Raw genomic sequence first — 18,187 nt, forward strand, 5'->3', positions numbered from 1 at the left:
AATCTGACTTAAGGTTTGCAAAGCACTTTCACCACTTTGCGTGGTGCAAATGGGATGCAAACCCTCTTGTAACTAGGCTCCTTGATGTAAGAAAGACAAGCATTCCATGTACATGTTAATCTAAGTGAGTGTCCTTAAAAGAAGGAACATTGGCCTATATCCTATCAGATGCAATAAAACATACTGACATAGTTCATAGATCATAGATCTGCCCTTGGAAGGCTTGATTGTTCTCCATATGCACCTCACTTGCGCTTACTTACTGGAGGCAAGTAAGATTTGATTTATCAACTTATAAAGCACGCGAATGCCCGAAGGCGTCTTGGCGCTTAGTAAGCATTTGTTGCTGCAGGGTGTTAAGGCTGCCCTGCACCCTGCTTAGCCCAAACATTTAAACTTCTGTGGGAATCCTGCTGGGGGTTATAGTCCTATAGAGGCAATCAACTAGTCAGCGTCACAGGCCTGTTGACTATAAGACCCCTGAAGCAGCAGTGTCCGCACAATATACAATATGCGAACTGAGCAGGTGCAGTTTGTAAAATCTTGACAGGTGCCACTTAGCTCAATTCTAGCTTTCCTTGAAAGAACTTCTACCCAGTGGGACCATTAGCAGCCTCTCTCCCCCCAGTGGGGAAGTTACTATGCCCCGGGGAACAAGATCCTTCTTCTTTCAAGTTAGAATATCTGGTTGTCTCATGTTGTGCTAGCTCTCAAAGCACTATCCTCCCAAGTACTATTGTGCATTGATGTGCAGATTTTACCAGGGTCTTGCAGACCCATGTTGTAGTATGAAATCTGGCACAAATGGTGTTTTCCCCATATCTAGCACTCACATAGAGAGGTTGTTCAACTACGCTTGACCTTCCTACTATTTTTCCCAGGTTTGTCCCACCAACTTTAAGCTGATGGAAATTTCCATGCAACATATAAAAAAATATTAAAATAATGTGTGCAAAAATGGCGCATAAACTGCTTTTTCACATTTTATATGCAAGTCTTAATCTGATGCTCTAGGGTGTTTGGGGCCTGTAATTTATTTTGGGCTGTAAATGGCCCTACAGAGGAGAGCTCTTGAATCAGACCAGATGTCCCAGGTGTCCTTCTTACTTCAGCCCTAAGGATCTGCTTCACCCAGGGAAGGCAGCTGTGAAAAACAATGTTGCTGCTTCTATCCTTACAACTTACGTTTTTTTTATTCACCAGGAGAATATGTATTTATTTTCAAACTTACAATTGGCCTACCTCAATATTGAGCCAAGAAACTGGGATTTTAAATGCATACCTATGTGTTGTGAAGTTGTTGTTGACTTCTGGGGAGCTCAGTTGATGAGCCACCAATCATGAAACTGCTGCAACTTGAACAAGAAGGATAAGTGAGCAGAACAGCAACATCATTTATCTCTCACCATAATCAATCATCAAATCTGCATTCCGTATAAGATTATATTTGACATTATTTAGGGCTAATCTGTTGAGCCAAATGTTTTTTTACATTAATCCACAAAAACAAATTGGCTTGTAGCGTTGATTATGCATGGTATGTCAGCCAGAGGAAGTTCTCTTTTATCCAGAAGTCTATAGGATCTCCTATATACATTTTGTGATATTGGTTCAGTACACATGGACAAAATTAGAGACCGAGAAGATTTTGATGAAATACCACAAGTAGTCCTTTTTGGTGCATTGAAATGTACTTTCAAAAAGCTGTTCATTATGGTATGAAAGGAGCATTTGATCCGTTCTTGTGAAGTTCAAGCCAATCTCATTCCTTTTCCCAGCCATTTCAGCAGAATCTGTTTATCTACCTAGCCACGATCTCAATGCAAGCAGAGGATAAGTTAAGGCTATATGGAACTTGTCGAAGGTGCTGAATTCGTCCTTGTGGTTGGTTGCTTGTACGGATCATGTTTACCTGATATAGAACTGAAAGCGGAATGATAGTTAAGCAGCATGTTATTTATTCCTTAAACTGTATCACATTTTTAGTACAGCAAAATGTGGTCATCTTTAATACCAATGCTCATGCAAACTTAAGAGCTTCCAGCTTTCACGCTTAAAAGCTACTGTAGCATTTGTGTGGGTTCTCTTGCTAGAATTGACATGGGGAATAACAGTATTTCTTCGGGTAGATCAACGTGTTCCCTTTTTGTGGATTAAGTTATCAGATTCATCATACTCCAGCATGTACATTCTAATAGCTTGTCTTGCATGGCATATTAAAGGTAAGGTAAGTTGGTGAGGTCATTAGGCTCTGCAGCAGGAATCTATAGCAGGCAGGTACTACTGCATATTTTAAGAGGTTGAACAACGCTGGTAGGAAAGGGGATTCATTCAGCAGCTTCAGGATGTTGAAAGGAAGAATCAGTTTAAATCCTTGAGGTGTGTTGGTTAAGGAATCAATGGGCAAAACAAAAAATATAAATACATAATAAAATAGAGAGAAGAATTTAACCAAGGCATATCCTCCCTATCATAAGAATAACACACTGAAAATGTTGAGGTCAATAAAGGGTACTTCTTGGGATACCCTACAGGAATCCTAAACAATTTTGGAGAAATCATCACACCCACAACATATTGTGACATGCTTCATCGTAGGCAATTTCCTACATCTTGGTAGGTAAATACCACCGTGGTGGACTGAACCATTGCTGGGAGTTTTTAGCTAAGTGAATGCTAGATTATAGCATGAATCCATACAAGTGTTAAAAATACCCCTTCTGTATACCCCAGAGAATATTCTTTACTACAGGGTACCGCGAATATGATCAAAACACCATATATCTTGGGTGTCAGATGAGATGCAATAACTCATCTATCCGACCACTTATGCCAACTTCTTTCGGCCGTTCAGAAAGCCCATCTGCGTCTCCGGCCTTTGCCAGGGCTCCTATAATCCCTGCCTATCTACTAATTTGTGCCACTTAGTTATCAGTTATCATGAGGCCTAATGCTCTCATAACTTTCCTGTTCTCTTTTTTTTTGTGTAGGTAGGCACCCTAACTTTAAGGTGGTTTAGATTTCTACTGCCTGGATTCGGGAGGCAATTCCCTTTAGTCACACATTCATCAAGGGGATGTGCTTGCATTGGTCTCCGAGCCAAGAAGGGGAAAATGTAGGATGTTTCGCTCTGCCCTGGGCCCTAGCCTACCCCAGGGTGGGTGGTGAGTTATAGCAATCCGCTTGGCAAATACCCACTCTGTGGGGTAGATTTACTAAAAACTCATGCCATGCATTCAGCAACCAACGTTGGTGTGTCGCAATGAGGGAGAGAATAAGAAAGTTTCATATATATTAACATAGGGTACTGGTCTGATCCCTCCCTAGTGCTGGCTAGAGCCAAGAACACACCTTTGCACAATGGTGCAAATATGTAGGCATTATGTCTAGCATAGGTTGTGTACTGGAAGGATGCAATTCCAGTGCACAATACTATTCCTAGACAAAGTGTCTATGGGTGGTTGCATGGAAAATGCCTATGTACCACCCATGTAAAGCCTCCTTGATGCAAAGTACTTTTACTTTCTTGAAAAACATTTTTTATTGGATTTTACATTGGGTGCATCAGTGAAAAAAGAACATCACACAGGATTTCAGGCATATGGCCCCAGTGCAACACGGGCTTCTCCAGTAAGTAGTAGTGCATCCATCCACCCCATATCTAAAAAAAACTTACAGGAGCAGTCCCTGCTGGTGTATGTGTCTTCGATTGCCACCCTATACATGTCCATACCCCTTTTTCACTCCTGGAGTGTTGGGCTGTCCCCCACACTCGCAGTAGCGGGCTATATCTCTTTTGGCCACCACTAGTCCTAGACCGCAGAACAGCAATTTTGCCCTTGGCAAATCCTCGTTAGGGATCCCCAGGAGTACAAATTTGGGATCCAGCAGGATCGAGTCTGTGAGAACCTTGCCGTGCTCCTCAATCACCACTTCCCAATAGGTTTGGATCACTGAACATCTCCAGACTGTGTGAAAAAAAGGACGATCCCCAACATGGCACCTCAAACAATGTGGGTCTTGTGTTTTCCACTGAAATTCAGTTGCCTCCTGTCATAATAAACCCTATGAAGGAACTTAAATTGTATCAGGCGGAGTTTCGATTCTATTGCCACCTCCAGTGGGTGCATTAGGGCCGCCTCCCAGTATATGTCCATCAGATCTCATATATCGTCCACCCATTTCACTCGCAGCCAACGGAGAGTGTTGAGCATATATTGAAAGTTTTATAAGTTAGGGAGACTGCATCCTTTTCATACTCCCCGTTTAGCAGATCCCCTTCTACTGGGGCAGATTCAGGTATACCCTCCCCGGCATGGCGTACCTATGCATATTTCACAAATTGATTGACGTTCATCCCCTATTTGCGTTGCAGTGAGGTGAATGGCATTCAGTCCCCTCCCTCTAGTAGAGTGCCTACCTTTGAGATCCAAAGGAAATCCCAAGCCTCAAAACCCTGTTGTTTCCATATTTCCAGAAGCCATGTCCCCTCCCATAAGGGTGTTTCCCTTGAGGGTCTGCAGCGCCAGCCCATGCGTTTCATTGTCCCCCCCACCCGGCTGCTATGGCCTTTTACAAGGCCAGGAGGAGTCTCTGCGTCCTCTTTCCCCTGTATAGATAATGTAGACAGTATTGTTTCTCCCATTACGCCCTCTCAAGCCTAATGGTGGAATGATCCTGTGGGGCAAACAACGATTCATCGACATTAGTCGGATGATTTGTTCAGGTCCGTAAGGACCAGACCCCCGTTGCAGGGATTACACTGCAGCATTTTCAGGGCAGTTATGGGGTGTTTTCCATCCCACAGGTAAGCCAGTGATGACCTTTGAGGGATCCGATAGTATGTGTTCTGCAGAACATATAGCAGCTTTGGGAAGGAGGTCATCTTGAACACTGCTAAGGCCCCCATAAGAGTTGAGGGGCAGCCCTCTCCACCTTTCTATGTCTTCCCAACATGCTCATGCCAACCGCCCCAGGTTCCGCTTGAAGCAGAGATCTCTCTGCAGTGTCATAAAAATATCTAAATACCTGAAGCTATCTTCTGCTCGGAGCAGGCTACATGGGAGGAGGGACATCCTTCCCCGTCCATCCTGCCCTGTGGAAGGTAAAGTACTGACTTGCCCCAATTAATCTGATAAGCAGAGTGATTGCCATATTCCTCAAACAGGGAAACATCCGAGGGAGGGTCGTCAGCAGTTCAGTCACATTTAAGAGGATGTGATCCATATATAGGAAAATGCTTTCTCTAGTCCCTCCACTCCTGCAAGTTGGAAACCTCAGACCTCAGGGTGGTGTTGTTCAACAGAACGCAAACCAACGATTCTATTGTGAGGGGGAACTGAGGGTAGCCCTGCCTCATACCTCGGCAAATTGGGAAGTCAGAGGACACCTTTACATTGACTTGATTGATAAAGCATCCCCACCTACTTCTTATATTGGGGTCCAAAGCCAAACTTTATCAAAGTTTTTTCTAAGAAGGGCCAGTGCACTGCGTCAAACTCATTCTTCGCGTCCAGTACGAGGAGAACATGGGCTTCTGGCCTGGTGCAGACTTAATTCAGCCAATTATTTGCCCGTCGTAAATTATAATGGGTGGACCTACCGGGCATGAAGCTGGCAGTAGTCTTGTGGCAGGTATTGTAGCCTAGACTTTGACTTTGATATTAGTAACGAAATCTGGCAATAAGAATCACAGTGCTCTTTGGGATTACCCTCTTGATGTATCACCACTATAACTGCCCGCCAAAGGTCTGGTAACAGAATGCCCTGCTACCGGCCTCCAAGAACATATTATGTGTGTGAGGTCCATGTAACCCTATATATCACTTGAATAATTTCACCAGAAGTCTGTTGGGACCTGGCGTTTTGTTAGATCGTAACTTCCTCATAGCGGCCTCGACCTCCGCCAGTGCAACTTCTGCTTCTAGCGCCTCACGCATCTGTGCATCCAACACAGGGGTGGAAACAGACGCCAAGTAATGAGCAATACGTGGTGCAACATGACAGGGTTTAGCTTTACAGAACTCCTCGTAATAATGTGTGAAGGCCTGTGTAATAGAATCATCCATCTCAAAATAGTTTCCCTCCGGCCTGACTATCCACGAAACCCATTTGGCCACTACTTCTTTCCTACCCAGCCACGCCAGAAGCTTCCTGGCTTTATTATTAGTATCATACAGCCTATGGAGCATAGCCAGCATTTGTTTTGCCACCACACTGTGCACCAGAGCACAGTACTTGGCTCTCAGGAGTTTCAATTGTCTAAGTCTAGGGGGCTCCATCTCCAGACCTGGATCTCCTTCAACTTCCAGGAGTCTGTGGTCTAGGGCTCCCACCTTTCTCCTCCTCTTTTGGGCAATCAAGTTTCGGGCCCTATCCTGCAGGACCACCTTGTAGGCCTCCCACAGTGTCACTGTGGAATTGACTGAGCCTCTTTCTCTTGAAAGTAAAGCTTGCAGCTCATTCGTAGCCATATGTCCACCTCCCAATCTTGCAAGTCCCATGCATTAAGTCTTCACCAAATACCATCCCTGGGGTCTCGTCTACCCATCTTCAATAGTTCGAGGAAGTGATCAGAGAAGTCCCGGGCCAAGTATTCTGCCTGAAGTATACCTTCCACTTCTCCCACCAGTGCAAAGATATAATGTAAGTGTGAAAACACCCTGTGGGCCCCAGAAAAGTATGAGTATATCCTGTCAGTGGGTTGTGCCCTACAGAGCAGTCCGCGAGGCCAAGGGTAGTGACAAAGCGTGAAAGCGACATAGTCGGGATAGGTGTCCCAGTGAGATCCAGATGTATAGCCATTACATCGTTAAAATACTCTCCGCGAATGTGCACATGGGAGTTTGTTTCCAACACAATTTATCAGAGTTTCGTCATCATGGGGGCCTGTAGCCAGGTGGCATGTATACGCTAAGCAAAGTAACATCTGTCCATCCTCATAGCACTTGTAACCCCACATATCTGAGGGAAGAATCTATCCAGCGCTGAACCACCTGGAAGGGAGGGTTCTTCTGGATTAAAACGGCAACACCCAGGGACCCCGAGGCGAGGTATAACCCTTATGGGCCAGAGCAGTGAGTCACCTCTTTCCAGGAACCTGCACTGTGTCCCCAAAAGATGGGTCTCCTGTAGGAGCCCCACGTCTGGTTGTATCCTCTTAGTATATTTGGGCACCAATCCCTTCTTAACTTGCTTTGCATTACTTTCAAGCATCTTTGCAGCACAAAATATGTTTTTGTAATTCACAAATAAACATTTTGCATCAGTTTCTGTAACTTTTGTGACCAAAACCCAGATCAAAATGTTAGTATAGCTGCCACTATGTGTTTTTGTAAGACACTGCAGAGTTGGCCTTAATACAACTTAAGGCCACTAAACTGGAACGAATCACATATTTGGGAAATGCATCATAGTGGGAAAATGTGGAATAAAGCATTTCTCGTTGAATTGATACCAATATGTATTTTATTTCATGAGTACTGCCTTACAACATGCTTCACAAAACTTTTTACAATCTCTTGAAGTTCTAAAACACTCGCCAGATTTTAAAAAGTGCAAGTTACAAGCCAGACTAGGCTCGCTTGCAAGCAAAGATCAGGATGTGCATTACGTATAATTCCAGAGGCTCTAACTCTTCGTAGTTCTGGTGATTACCAAGCCCTACTGTCATTAGCAGAGAATGACTATGAGTCAGTCCCATTTACCCATTAGTTGCTTTGAGCCCGCCTCCTTCAGCAAATTTAGTTCGCCTCTTAGATCAGCTAAGAGGTGTATTTTAGCCTTTTAGTTATGCTACTGGCTACTACCTGTATCAATCCGCTGAAAGGGTTCTTCCAAGGCATGCACTGACGGCGAGGGTGATGTTCTGTTGAAACTGTAGTTTGGTAAAACATGTATCTTATTGGAAGTTCGGCATATGAGAGAGTTAAAGTTAAGTGGTTATGGTGGTGGTAAAAGATAAGAGTGAACCTTATCTTTAGAATGTTTCTGTCTTTTTAATTTTTGTGGCATAGCCCATGCCAACTTATTAGTGGAACTTAACTCACTTTTATCTTTATTTTTTCATGAGATTACATATTTTTTTTGTTTTAGGTTGAAGATATGTTAAAGGTTGATGTGTTCTTCTATATTGATAGTATTTACTCGTGTGATGTTAACTGAGTTTATATATAGCAAGAGGTGGAGCCTCTGTTTTCATTTTATGTTTGACCACACCTCACCAAAACTCCTTCTGCACAGCCTCGTTGGAGGCGCCCATCCATTGCACTCATGCCCGGTGCTCAGAACTGGCCTCTACACCTATGTCCTGCTTGGCTGGAGCCTTTGACTTTGCTCTGTTGCAATATCCTACAGCCCTGCTTGTGCTTGTGCAAGCGCCTCCCAAATGGTGTCTGTTTCTAGCTGTAAGGTTTTCTTGGAACTGGAAAGGTGTGTGGGTGTCTCGTGGAAAGTAATTGGGGATGAGTGTCTGTTTCTAGCTTCAAGGTTTTCTTGGAACTGGAGAGGTGTGCGGGTGCCTCGTGGGGAGTATGTGGGCTTGGTGCCACGTATGTGGGTTTTTGATTAAGTATGCATGTCTGTGGGCGTATGGTGTCTGTATAGGTGTCTGAAGGGCGTATGCCCCCCACCATCTTGCTCTAGTGGATTTAGAGGTACACTCCCTCTGACTTGCTGAAGGAAAATTGGTTTATTTGTATCCTTTGCCGTGCCTAAAGATGAGAAGGGGGAGATTTGTTTCTCGCTACAAACGTATCCAGAACCCTAAATACATTGCAAAATCTGCATGAAAATGAAACCTTTTGAACAAAATTGCAGCTTTGTTAAAATGTAACAGCCTGCCTTGATTAATGAAGAGATTGGGAGCCAGGCCAGCCTTGAACCCTTTTTCAACTTGGCCAAGTGGATTCCTATTTTTGTTTTTATTCCACAGCAAATGTTGATGTGATACCAGAAGATCATTGTCAGAATATCATACGACAAAGATATTGTATCCTAAATATTGTCTACAAAAATATGGCACCATTGCAGTTAATGTTAGAAAATCAACACCCAAATGGATGATATTCTGTTAACCATATTTAGGAAATGGTATTTATGTTAGACAATATTTCTGTAACTGATATTCTGGCAAACAACCACAAATGTTCATAAACCTTGGGGTTATTTGAAAAAATTGCAATTTGGCCAGGTGGGGGAAATTAATGAACCCTATCTTGGCAAAGTAGATGAAGTGGGATACTCTTAAATATCGACCAACTTGTGGACAATATGGCTTTTAACCCCCGCAATTTTCAAAGGTTGATGTATTATTTATATATTACCGCCTCCACCTTGCCCAGCAGCTGGGGTTATCTCAGCTTTTTTGTTCAAAACTTGCTCAGCGACATAGGGGTATATGTATTGGGCCTTCTTGCTAAATGGCTGGCGCTTTAATTCAATATAAAAATCCCTGCCTTGCCCAAGGTTGAAGGATGTTATTTTCCCCCTCAAAAAAGAGGGGGGGCAGCTGTCCCACTCGTCTGTGGTCTACCAAGCGAAGCAGGCCATAGGGTAACAGTGAAGAAAACAAGTGATGGGTGGATTTGTTTAATTAATCTGGGTCACAATCTAGCCCATTGGTTTTTGTTTGGCCATCATTGCTTTTTAGACAGAATCAAGCAATATGCAACTCTGTTGTGGTCCTACCCAAACTGACAAGACTGATCCCCTTAGAACGGGAACACTACCAACCTCTGACTGGTTTCAGTTTATTTGGGCATCATCAGTAAGGTGCAGATTGAATCCTATAGTCAGGGCCACTGGAATCATGTAATTCTGAAACCACAGGTTTTTTTCCACATAATTATGGATTTGCCACATAATCCATCATTTGATGCATAAAAATCATTTCTAGCTCAACCGATCTAAAGTTTTTTATCAAAAAGATGTGCTATCTAATAATAGGAATAGATGGCCTGATTTAGAGTTTACAAAGTATGGAGCGAGTTTACGCCCCATATCCAGTCGCAAACAACATCCACGGGTACTCAATAGACTCCATCCTGAATTTAATAATCCATTTTAATCACACTTATTCCTTTTTGTCAAATTATTCTTTTCTTTATTGTCCACATCGAAGGCATCATGTTTTCCCATTGCTTAAAAATGCTATAGATATACCTATCCAGGCATTGTACTATACCCCACAGGAATACATCATTCATCCTTGGTAGCCAGATTCACATAACCCAATACATTTCGGACTTGCCTGTCCTTTGTCAGGGGAAACTACAAAATTTAGTTGCAAAAGTTCCACTCCATGCATTTTAAGAAATTACCCATTCTTTGCCAACGCTTATCACCCTTGCCCCAATACCAATAAGTATCTCCCTCAAATTATGCCAAACGTGTCCCCCACATTCACCGTCAGGTAGAACATGCAAACTTTCCACCCCGTGTAATAACCTCACCCTAGATGTGTACCAAATCAACACCCACAATGTAATCGTTTCCAAATTACCAACAAAAAAAGCCTTACTGTGTACCTGCAAAATCCCAATCCTGTGTTTGACGGTAAACCCGCCTCAGCTGCTTCCCTTGCCTCCACCAAACAAATACTCAATCACCAACTCCTGCATGATGGCCCCCATAAAATGTCCCTGAGCGCTACTCCGCCTTCCTCTATACATTCCAGCCTATACCGTGATTCCAACTACCCATATGACCCAACCCACGACCGCAAAAGAAATACAAATCCCATCAAGTTTGCACGCGGAAGGAATATAAAAAAACTTTAAATCACAAAGAAAGAATGGTGTGCATTCCTTCACATATCTGGATACTGATTTAGAGTTTGTCACGAGGACGTACTCCGTTAGGACGACAGAGTAAAGTACTCTATCGCCGCAAAAGAGTCCCTGCCTGTCAAATTCTGAGACGGCCGCCAGTCCAGCATTCATCTTTAGCATTGGCTGGATCTGTTGTTACGGAGGTTCCTGTCAATGCATTGTTAGTTTGACGGGCAGAGTTTTCTCCAATGGCGAGGGGGGAGTTTTGCAGCTTTCACTGCCTGTCACCGCCATGCTATGCACCCATTGTTGACAATAAGCAGGAATGTGCATGTCTAAGTGTTGAAATGGTCAATTTATTGTAATTGTTTTTTTTCCAATAGGAATTCCATCTCTTATATGAAGAAGCAAGGTACTACCAGCTGCAGCCAATGATCAAGGAACTAGAGCGCTGGAAGCAGGACAAAGAACAAAGAAAACATTTCCAGCCATGTGATTGCCTGGTGGTGAGAGTGAGTCCGGACCTTGGAGAGCGGATTGCACTGAGTGGGGAGAAAGCATTAATAGAAGAAATTTTCCCTGAGACAGGGGATGTGATGTGCAACTCGGTCAATGCAGGCTGGAACCAAGATCCAACCCACGTAATCAGATTCCCCTTGAACGGATACTGCCGGTTAAACTCTGTTCAGGTGAGATTGGTAAAAGTAAATTGTGGGCCTTGCTTCACTGGCTCTAATGAAATGGAAGGCTTATCAAGATAATTTAATTTTCTATATCTTATTTATAGACAACTCTTTATTAATCGAGTTTATACACATGAGATTCAAGCAATTTAGCATCTACAGATTCATAGTAGAAAATCCTACAAGGACTGCGAATGAATGTCAGAGTGATAGATAACTGTTCAGGACATTGCATCGGTGAGGTTTAGTAGCAGGGAATGGAAAGTTGGTCCTAGGAGGGCACCCGTCCACCTGCTGCACTTGTAGCAACATGAAACATTTGCCGCAGCCAAGAAAGGTACCTAAAGTTGTCCTGTTTGTTTCCCGTAGTTTATGACGCATTCAATGTATTAGCACGCTAGCGAGCCATCCTACTTCACAACTCTGCCCAATCCTACGGACAGGGGCGATGTCATACCCATTTGCAGATATGACATCAATCTTATGAATTAGGATTTTTATCCAGTGGGAAGCCTGGGCTCGTTCTTGTGTTTTTTTCTGGCTGCAAGCATGGCAGTGGTTGCTTTTATTTTCTTTCTTTATTAGTGTTGTTTTTATATCAAATGCTTGTATTAATTTTGAAGTCATACACAACTTGATGGTTAACAGTCAACATATCTAGCAATAGAACAGAAAAAGCTTCATTAGAATCGTCAAACTAATCTCCAGCCCAAATTTAAACAAGAATCCATACCCCTACCCACTAAAGAATAAAGAGTCCCCTCCCTGAAACGAAACAAAACAAAGAAAAACCTTTATCCTGAACTGACTGAATATAAACTTGGTGGCAGCTGTTATTCCCTGGGAGCTACTAGCCACCAACTAGGTAACCTCAGAGCACTTGAGGCTCAGATAATGCTTAGGTGGTACTTCAACAAACATGATAGGGCCTGGACATGTGCTGGTGTTTCAGCAAGGCCATGCCCAATAGAGTGATTTTGGTTTGCTCACCATTCAAGGATTACCCAGTTTTTCTGCATCCGATGATGAACCTGGGATAGACAGTGTGAAACTTACAATGGGTTGTTGGAATGTTTTTTGGGCTGAGGTGAAAATGCTGTACCTTGTAGAACACAAAGGGTCATTGAGGTAAATTGTGAAAAAATTGACCCTGTTTGACTTGAATGTGCTTGATGGTTCCGTATGGAGGCCCAGAAGAATCTGAGCACAGAGGGTGTCTTGGTCTCAGCTGCCAAGGAATTCTCTGGTGATGTTTAGAAGATTTGATTCTGAACTTCTTTGATATCTGAAACCTTAGTGAAGATCACTGAAGAGCTAGTGTGCTTCGAGATGAGGGTTAACAGATGACTACTGTGTCAAGGGCATTGGCCACAAATGGTAAACCAGAAATTGGTCTATATATAGGAGAGACTCTCCTGATTCAAAAAAGGTTTTCTTTATGATATGCGTGTTGGTGGTGCGCTTGGTAGGTTGATGGATGGATGGAACCACTGATAAGGAAGAAATTAACCTGTGATCAGTGGTCGCAGTCCTGGTAGGCCATATTGACAATTTTGGTGTTACAAACATCTCCGGCCTGGAAGGATTTTACCTTTTTCATCCTCATCCTCATCCTCAGTGGTTGGTGTTAGCGTGTCGAGAATGACAATGGGGCCTGAAGGTGCTGGAGGAAGGTGGGAGACTCCTTGTGTTAAAGGGAGGTGGAGGCCATGCACCTGCTGAGGGCATTGAGTTTAACATTGATGACCAAGAGGTTGTCACACAGATCTTTAGCATGCACCTGAAAGTTTGACAGATGTTGGGGATTCGTATTGCTCTGAGACAATGAAAAGCTCTTTGGTTGACTTGTTCTTTGTAACGTGAGCTTGAAGTGCTCCTATTTTTTCCTGGTGCAAGCTAGTTTACAGCCTCTGGAGGGTATTCCACATGCAATCAGATCTGAATTTAGTTTTCTTTTGTTCCACTGTCATTTTAGCGCTCTTACTTTGATGTTTCAGAAGGTGCACATTGTCTGTGAACAATTTAGTTGTTCTTCCTTGGGTTTATTTTTGTGTGGTAAGGAATCCAATATCGAATTTAGATAAAGGCGGCCCGCCTACACTGCTAAGCTTCAGCACCGCCTTTTTGTTTAATCAGAATAGTTGTAAATTCTCTCACTTATACCGACACAAAGTGCTTCTGAGCAAAGCATGAACACTAAAACTAAACTTTTATACTACCTAATTAAACAATTTACCTTTTCACTGGAGAAACCCAGAGTAGTCTCGTATTTAACTATTTTCAAAAGGTATTTTCCTGTTTAAATAGCAGCCTCTTTTTCATGCAAACTGTAGCTCATTAAATAGAACTCTTGAGTATAGGACCACGTGTTTCCCTTCTCAAAATGATAGTAATATGCCATCTGTGAAGCAATATGCAGGGTTTTCTCGAGTATTGAGGTCTACTATGGTCATCACGTTTGCTTTGACGTTTGCACTGTAGTAATAAAGGTTTGAATAGGGCTTTATTAGTACAGTTGTTTCCAATAACAAGCTTTTATTAAGGCACAATCATTTTGGCTCCCCTGGCATATTGATGTTACGCCATGACAGTGAAAACACATCTGGGTCAATAAACCGTGATATTAGAAATATGTGTAATGGCAGATTCACACAGTACTGCAGGGAAAGGGTTAAATGTGTTAATATGACTACAGTAGAGGCAATTTGAACAGACATAAGTTTCATTTTGTGCTGGGTTGTGGGAGAAAACTGTATATTTTGTGCACATGAAATCTACAAAATATGGGCCCGATTTAGAATTTGAGAGAATGCAGTGACGTAGCAAAGGGTGGGGGGGCTTTTCCGCCCCAGGCGGCACGAGTTTTGGGGCGGCTTGGCTTCTTCCCGCTATTACCTGCCGTCTTTGGGTGGCAATCGCCCCCTCCCGCGCTCTACACTGCGGCCGTCGAGGGTCGGCAACTGGCGGAATCTCAGCATCACTCACTCCGCCTGGGTCTTCAATGCGTCTGTGGCGGCAAATACAGAGACCGCCACAGGCGGCGAAGGGGCTCCCTATGCCACTGACAGAATGGTTTGTGACGGATACCCCGCCCACCTTCTTACAAGTTCTGTAGGATATAATGCACTTGTGATACAGCAGATGGCATATCTGTCGCTTTTGTGCCTGAGTAGCCCATCCGGCTCTGAATCAGGCCCTCTGTTTGTAATTCAGCTGGGTGTAATATTCTATTCAAGACGTGGAGAAGTGTGGCTCACTGGTTAGAGGAGGCAGACCCTGATGCAGAGGTCAGACCCGGGACCGGGGTTCAATTCCCTACGCGGCAGGGTCTTGAGCTCAAAAATGTCCACGGACTCGATAATTCTCGCCTCGGTGCCTACTCGAATCATGGGTTCACACTCTGCAACTCTGGGCAATAGCTTGCTTAATCTCCACTGCGGCCCCACCGCGATGGGATGCCTGGTCTTCACCTTGGGGATGCCCAGTAGGGGTTATCTTGCAGGGAAAGCCAGGACGGGTTCCCAAAGCAAGTGCTAAGAGACCTGTCGGTGATTTGACGCTATATAAATCGAAATTAACATAACATAACATATTATTAAAGAAAGAGAGATATCATTAAACTCATAAGTTATGGCACTCTTCAGCTCTATAAAGGTAGTAAATAACTTATTACACTGTGCACGTCTCTACTTAACACATATATATATATATATACTAATATTTACAATGTTTTGTGACATCATTTACTGTGTTACTATAAGCCTGTGCTATAGAAATACTTTGACAAATATTTTTTAAAGTTTCATTTTGCGCTCTACAATAATAGTTTTCCACCCTACACTTAAATTCTGCAGTAAATAAACTTTTACACGACAGGGTGAATTGTATGACGCCGAATGTCCAGCTCGTGCTTACCTATCTTTGTTCTTCTATTTCTATTTTAGTTTAAACCTTCAGTTTGGGGGATCAGTGTATTTGCAGAGTTCACTATTTGCAATACTGCACTTACAACAACATGTGCTCTAAAGGGTGGAAATAAGGACACCAGAGGTGGGGGCGGTGGCTCGGCATTTTCTTTCTGGTACGTTAGGTTTGCTGTTTGTTTCAAAGGCAATAATAATAAATAGGGCTTCTGTTCCATGTTGGTTGGCGTCACGCTGGCCTCGTAATGGTGTTACAGCAGCAATGCTAATTTTTTTCATCAGCGTGCAGCCTGAAGCAACTTATCCCCTTCCCCCTAAACAGCCCGAGGCGCGTTATGGAAAGAGTTCTAAAACTACGCACAAAAAGCCTGTTCATGCCTTTTTGTAGAAGGAGGCAACACTGAAAAATGCATTATTTATGTCTCTCTCATAATTAAATGATGGTGCCTGCGGTGTGGACTTAAAAAAAAAACATTGATCCCTGCACTTCATTCAAAATGTTGTATAGAACTCCCCCAGATTACTTTAAACACAAAAAGTTTCACACTCTGATCTTTGACACGAAATTGAAAATGAAAGAGCTGGAGTCCAAGCGCTTAACTGGGCATGCGCGGCATTGAAAGGGTTAGAAAGCAACCTTTCAAATGTGGTTACACAACTGATGTCAAAGTGTGTTGAGTGTGCAGGGAGGGGGGCTGCGTCAAATTCCACGCCCTCAAATAGATATTTGTTTGCACAGTCCACCCACTGTCCACATCTGTGGATAGTCCCACTTCAAAGGTTGAACATGGAACAGATTTGCACAGGGTTTATTTACCATGTTCTGTATTCTAAATTAAAAAAAAAAAACTTGCTGCCATAGGCTTCAAAAGCTATACCACAAGTTACCAGAGATTCATACAGTGCTAAGGTAGGCACCTGACAACACATACTCAGGTTTAAAATAAGCCTTCGGGTTGCGATTCTTCTTTCCTTGCAAAAAAACCAATTCTGCATCTTCCACAAATTTTGTGATCTGCTCAACAACTGTGATGCATTTTTTTTTTAACGAAAGGTCTTTGTAGTAAAATTTTTGCATCTATTTTTTGCGGTAGTATATGGTTGTCACCAGGTGCACTTAGCTGATTTCCACTTGCCGAGAGAGCGTTCAAATGGCGTCAGTGAGCCATGGCATTTTGTCTCACTTCGACAGGGACAGAAATTAGGCCTAAATAGGCCTACATTGAGCAATTCAATACTTTCATAGACCTGTCCTTGTGATGCACATGGAGTACTGGGGAACCACAGATATTTGTGATTTCTGAAGGCTGTTTGTGGCAGTATTAGGGAATAGCAGCCATGAAATTCACTATGTTCTTTCCACATCAAAAATATGAAAACATTGACACATTTCTGCTCTCCTACCTACACAGAGATATTGATCATCTGGTGCTGTCTTTAGTGTAATATTAGCATTGATTTAGGTGACTGTGCCATTTTACTCTAAAATGTGTGATTATGATCAACAACTTACATTGTGGTTTCTCGAAAATTTCTGACATTCCTAGTTAGCCCTGACGAAGTTCCTGTGGCACTAGGGAACGAAACGCGTTGGCTGTGTGTCGGTTTTAATCAAACAACCTTGAATATAAAGAAGACATTTTTTGGACTACTAGCGTGTTTCCTGTTTGACACCTATCAGAGTGCACCTTCCTTTCTTGTGAACTTTCTTACCAAATTTGCATCTTTCAACAGCGGATGCTGGGAGTTGTTACACTCATCTGTTGACATATGTAACTAGTGGAATTGAGGTGCTAGGCTCAATTATCTTCCAGGGAGCACTTTGGATAATGTTCTAATCCTAGCAAGGAGAGTAAATATTAAAAATATCTCATGGTCACCCCGGTTTCCCTTTATTTTGAGTACCACTAGTATGGTTAAAAATGCAAGTAAAATTCTGGTTGATTAACCCTAGTAAGGGAAACCGGGGTCCCACAGGGTATTTTTTATTAAGCACAGGGTGGTTGGACATCTTTTGTAAGTTTGATTATAGGAGAGACCATATCCCACGGTCCCCATAAAAGATTTCCTTTCTCTTCCCTCCCACACGTCAGTGGGGTTTTTCATGGATTGAAAGTGTTTTTTTTAACTCACATAAATACATACAATTCTTTGATTTATCTGTTGTACTATTTGGATCCTGGTAGATTTACCGAGGGCACAAGTCTTAAAAAAAAAAAGTGGGGGGACGCTCCAAGTTAGGTGGTCTCACTGGAGGTGACATCACAACAGGAAGTGACGTCACAAAATTTGTCGGTCTCCGTCTGAAATGCATGAATACATACAAGATACAAGTAGAGGTATAATACTGCAATAAGTGGCAATCACTCAACACGCAAGAACACACTATACACAGGACCCATTACTCGGATTACACGGTTATTACAGACTCGGGCTGTAGGCACTACGGGCATCGGTCGGGGTCCCTGGAAGTGACATGCTCAGCGTGTTGACAGCACAGCTCCATGAAGCCTTGGCGCCTCGGCTGTGCTCTGAGAAAGGCTGGCAAGGGGAGGGCTCGAGGTGGAAGGGGAGATTAGTCTGAGCGTCGGGTGCATTTGAAAGGCTATCATTCACGCGCAGGTGCAGCATCTGGTACCGGCTCCATCTTTTGGGCAGGGGGACGGTGTCCACCCGGTAAAATAAGTGGGGGACACCATCGACCCACGTGGTACCCCGACTCGAGCCCCAGATTTACCATTGATTTGCTGAGATAACTAGAAAGAGTCTATTACTTGCTAACTTTCTTATCTCCAGGAATCTTCAGTGGCTT

At 43.1% G+C, this 18,187-nt stretch overlaps 1 protein-coding gene across 2 annotated transcripts in view; it reads left to right on the top strand.

The window, feature by feature from the left end:
* KCTD15 (potassium channel tetramerization domain containing 15) overlaps positions 1–18,187 on the top strand; it is a 188,436-nt gene that overhangs the window by 160,420 nt on the left and 9,829 nt on the right. For both annotated transcript variants that reach the window (XM_086945145.1, XM_086945144.1), the window contains one exon: positions 11,153–11,458. In XM_086945145.1, coding sequence (XP_086801271.1) covers positions 11,153–11,458 — 306 coding nt within the window. The remainder of the gene's footprint in view (positions 1–11,152; positions 11,459–18,187) is intronic.

This window comes from Lissotriton vulgaris, chromosome 12 (assembly GCF_964263255.1).
Source record: "Lissotriton vulgaris chromosome 12, aLisVul1.2, whole genome shotgun sequence".
Lineage (NCBI taxonomy): Eukaryota > Metazoa > Chordata > Amphibia > Caudata > Salamandridae > Lissotriton > Lissotriton vulgaris.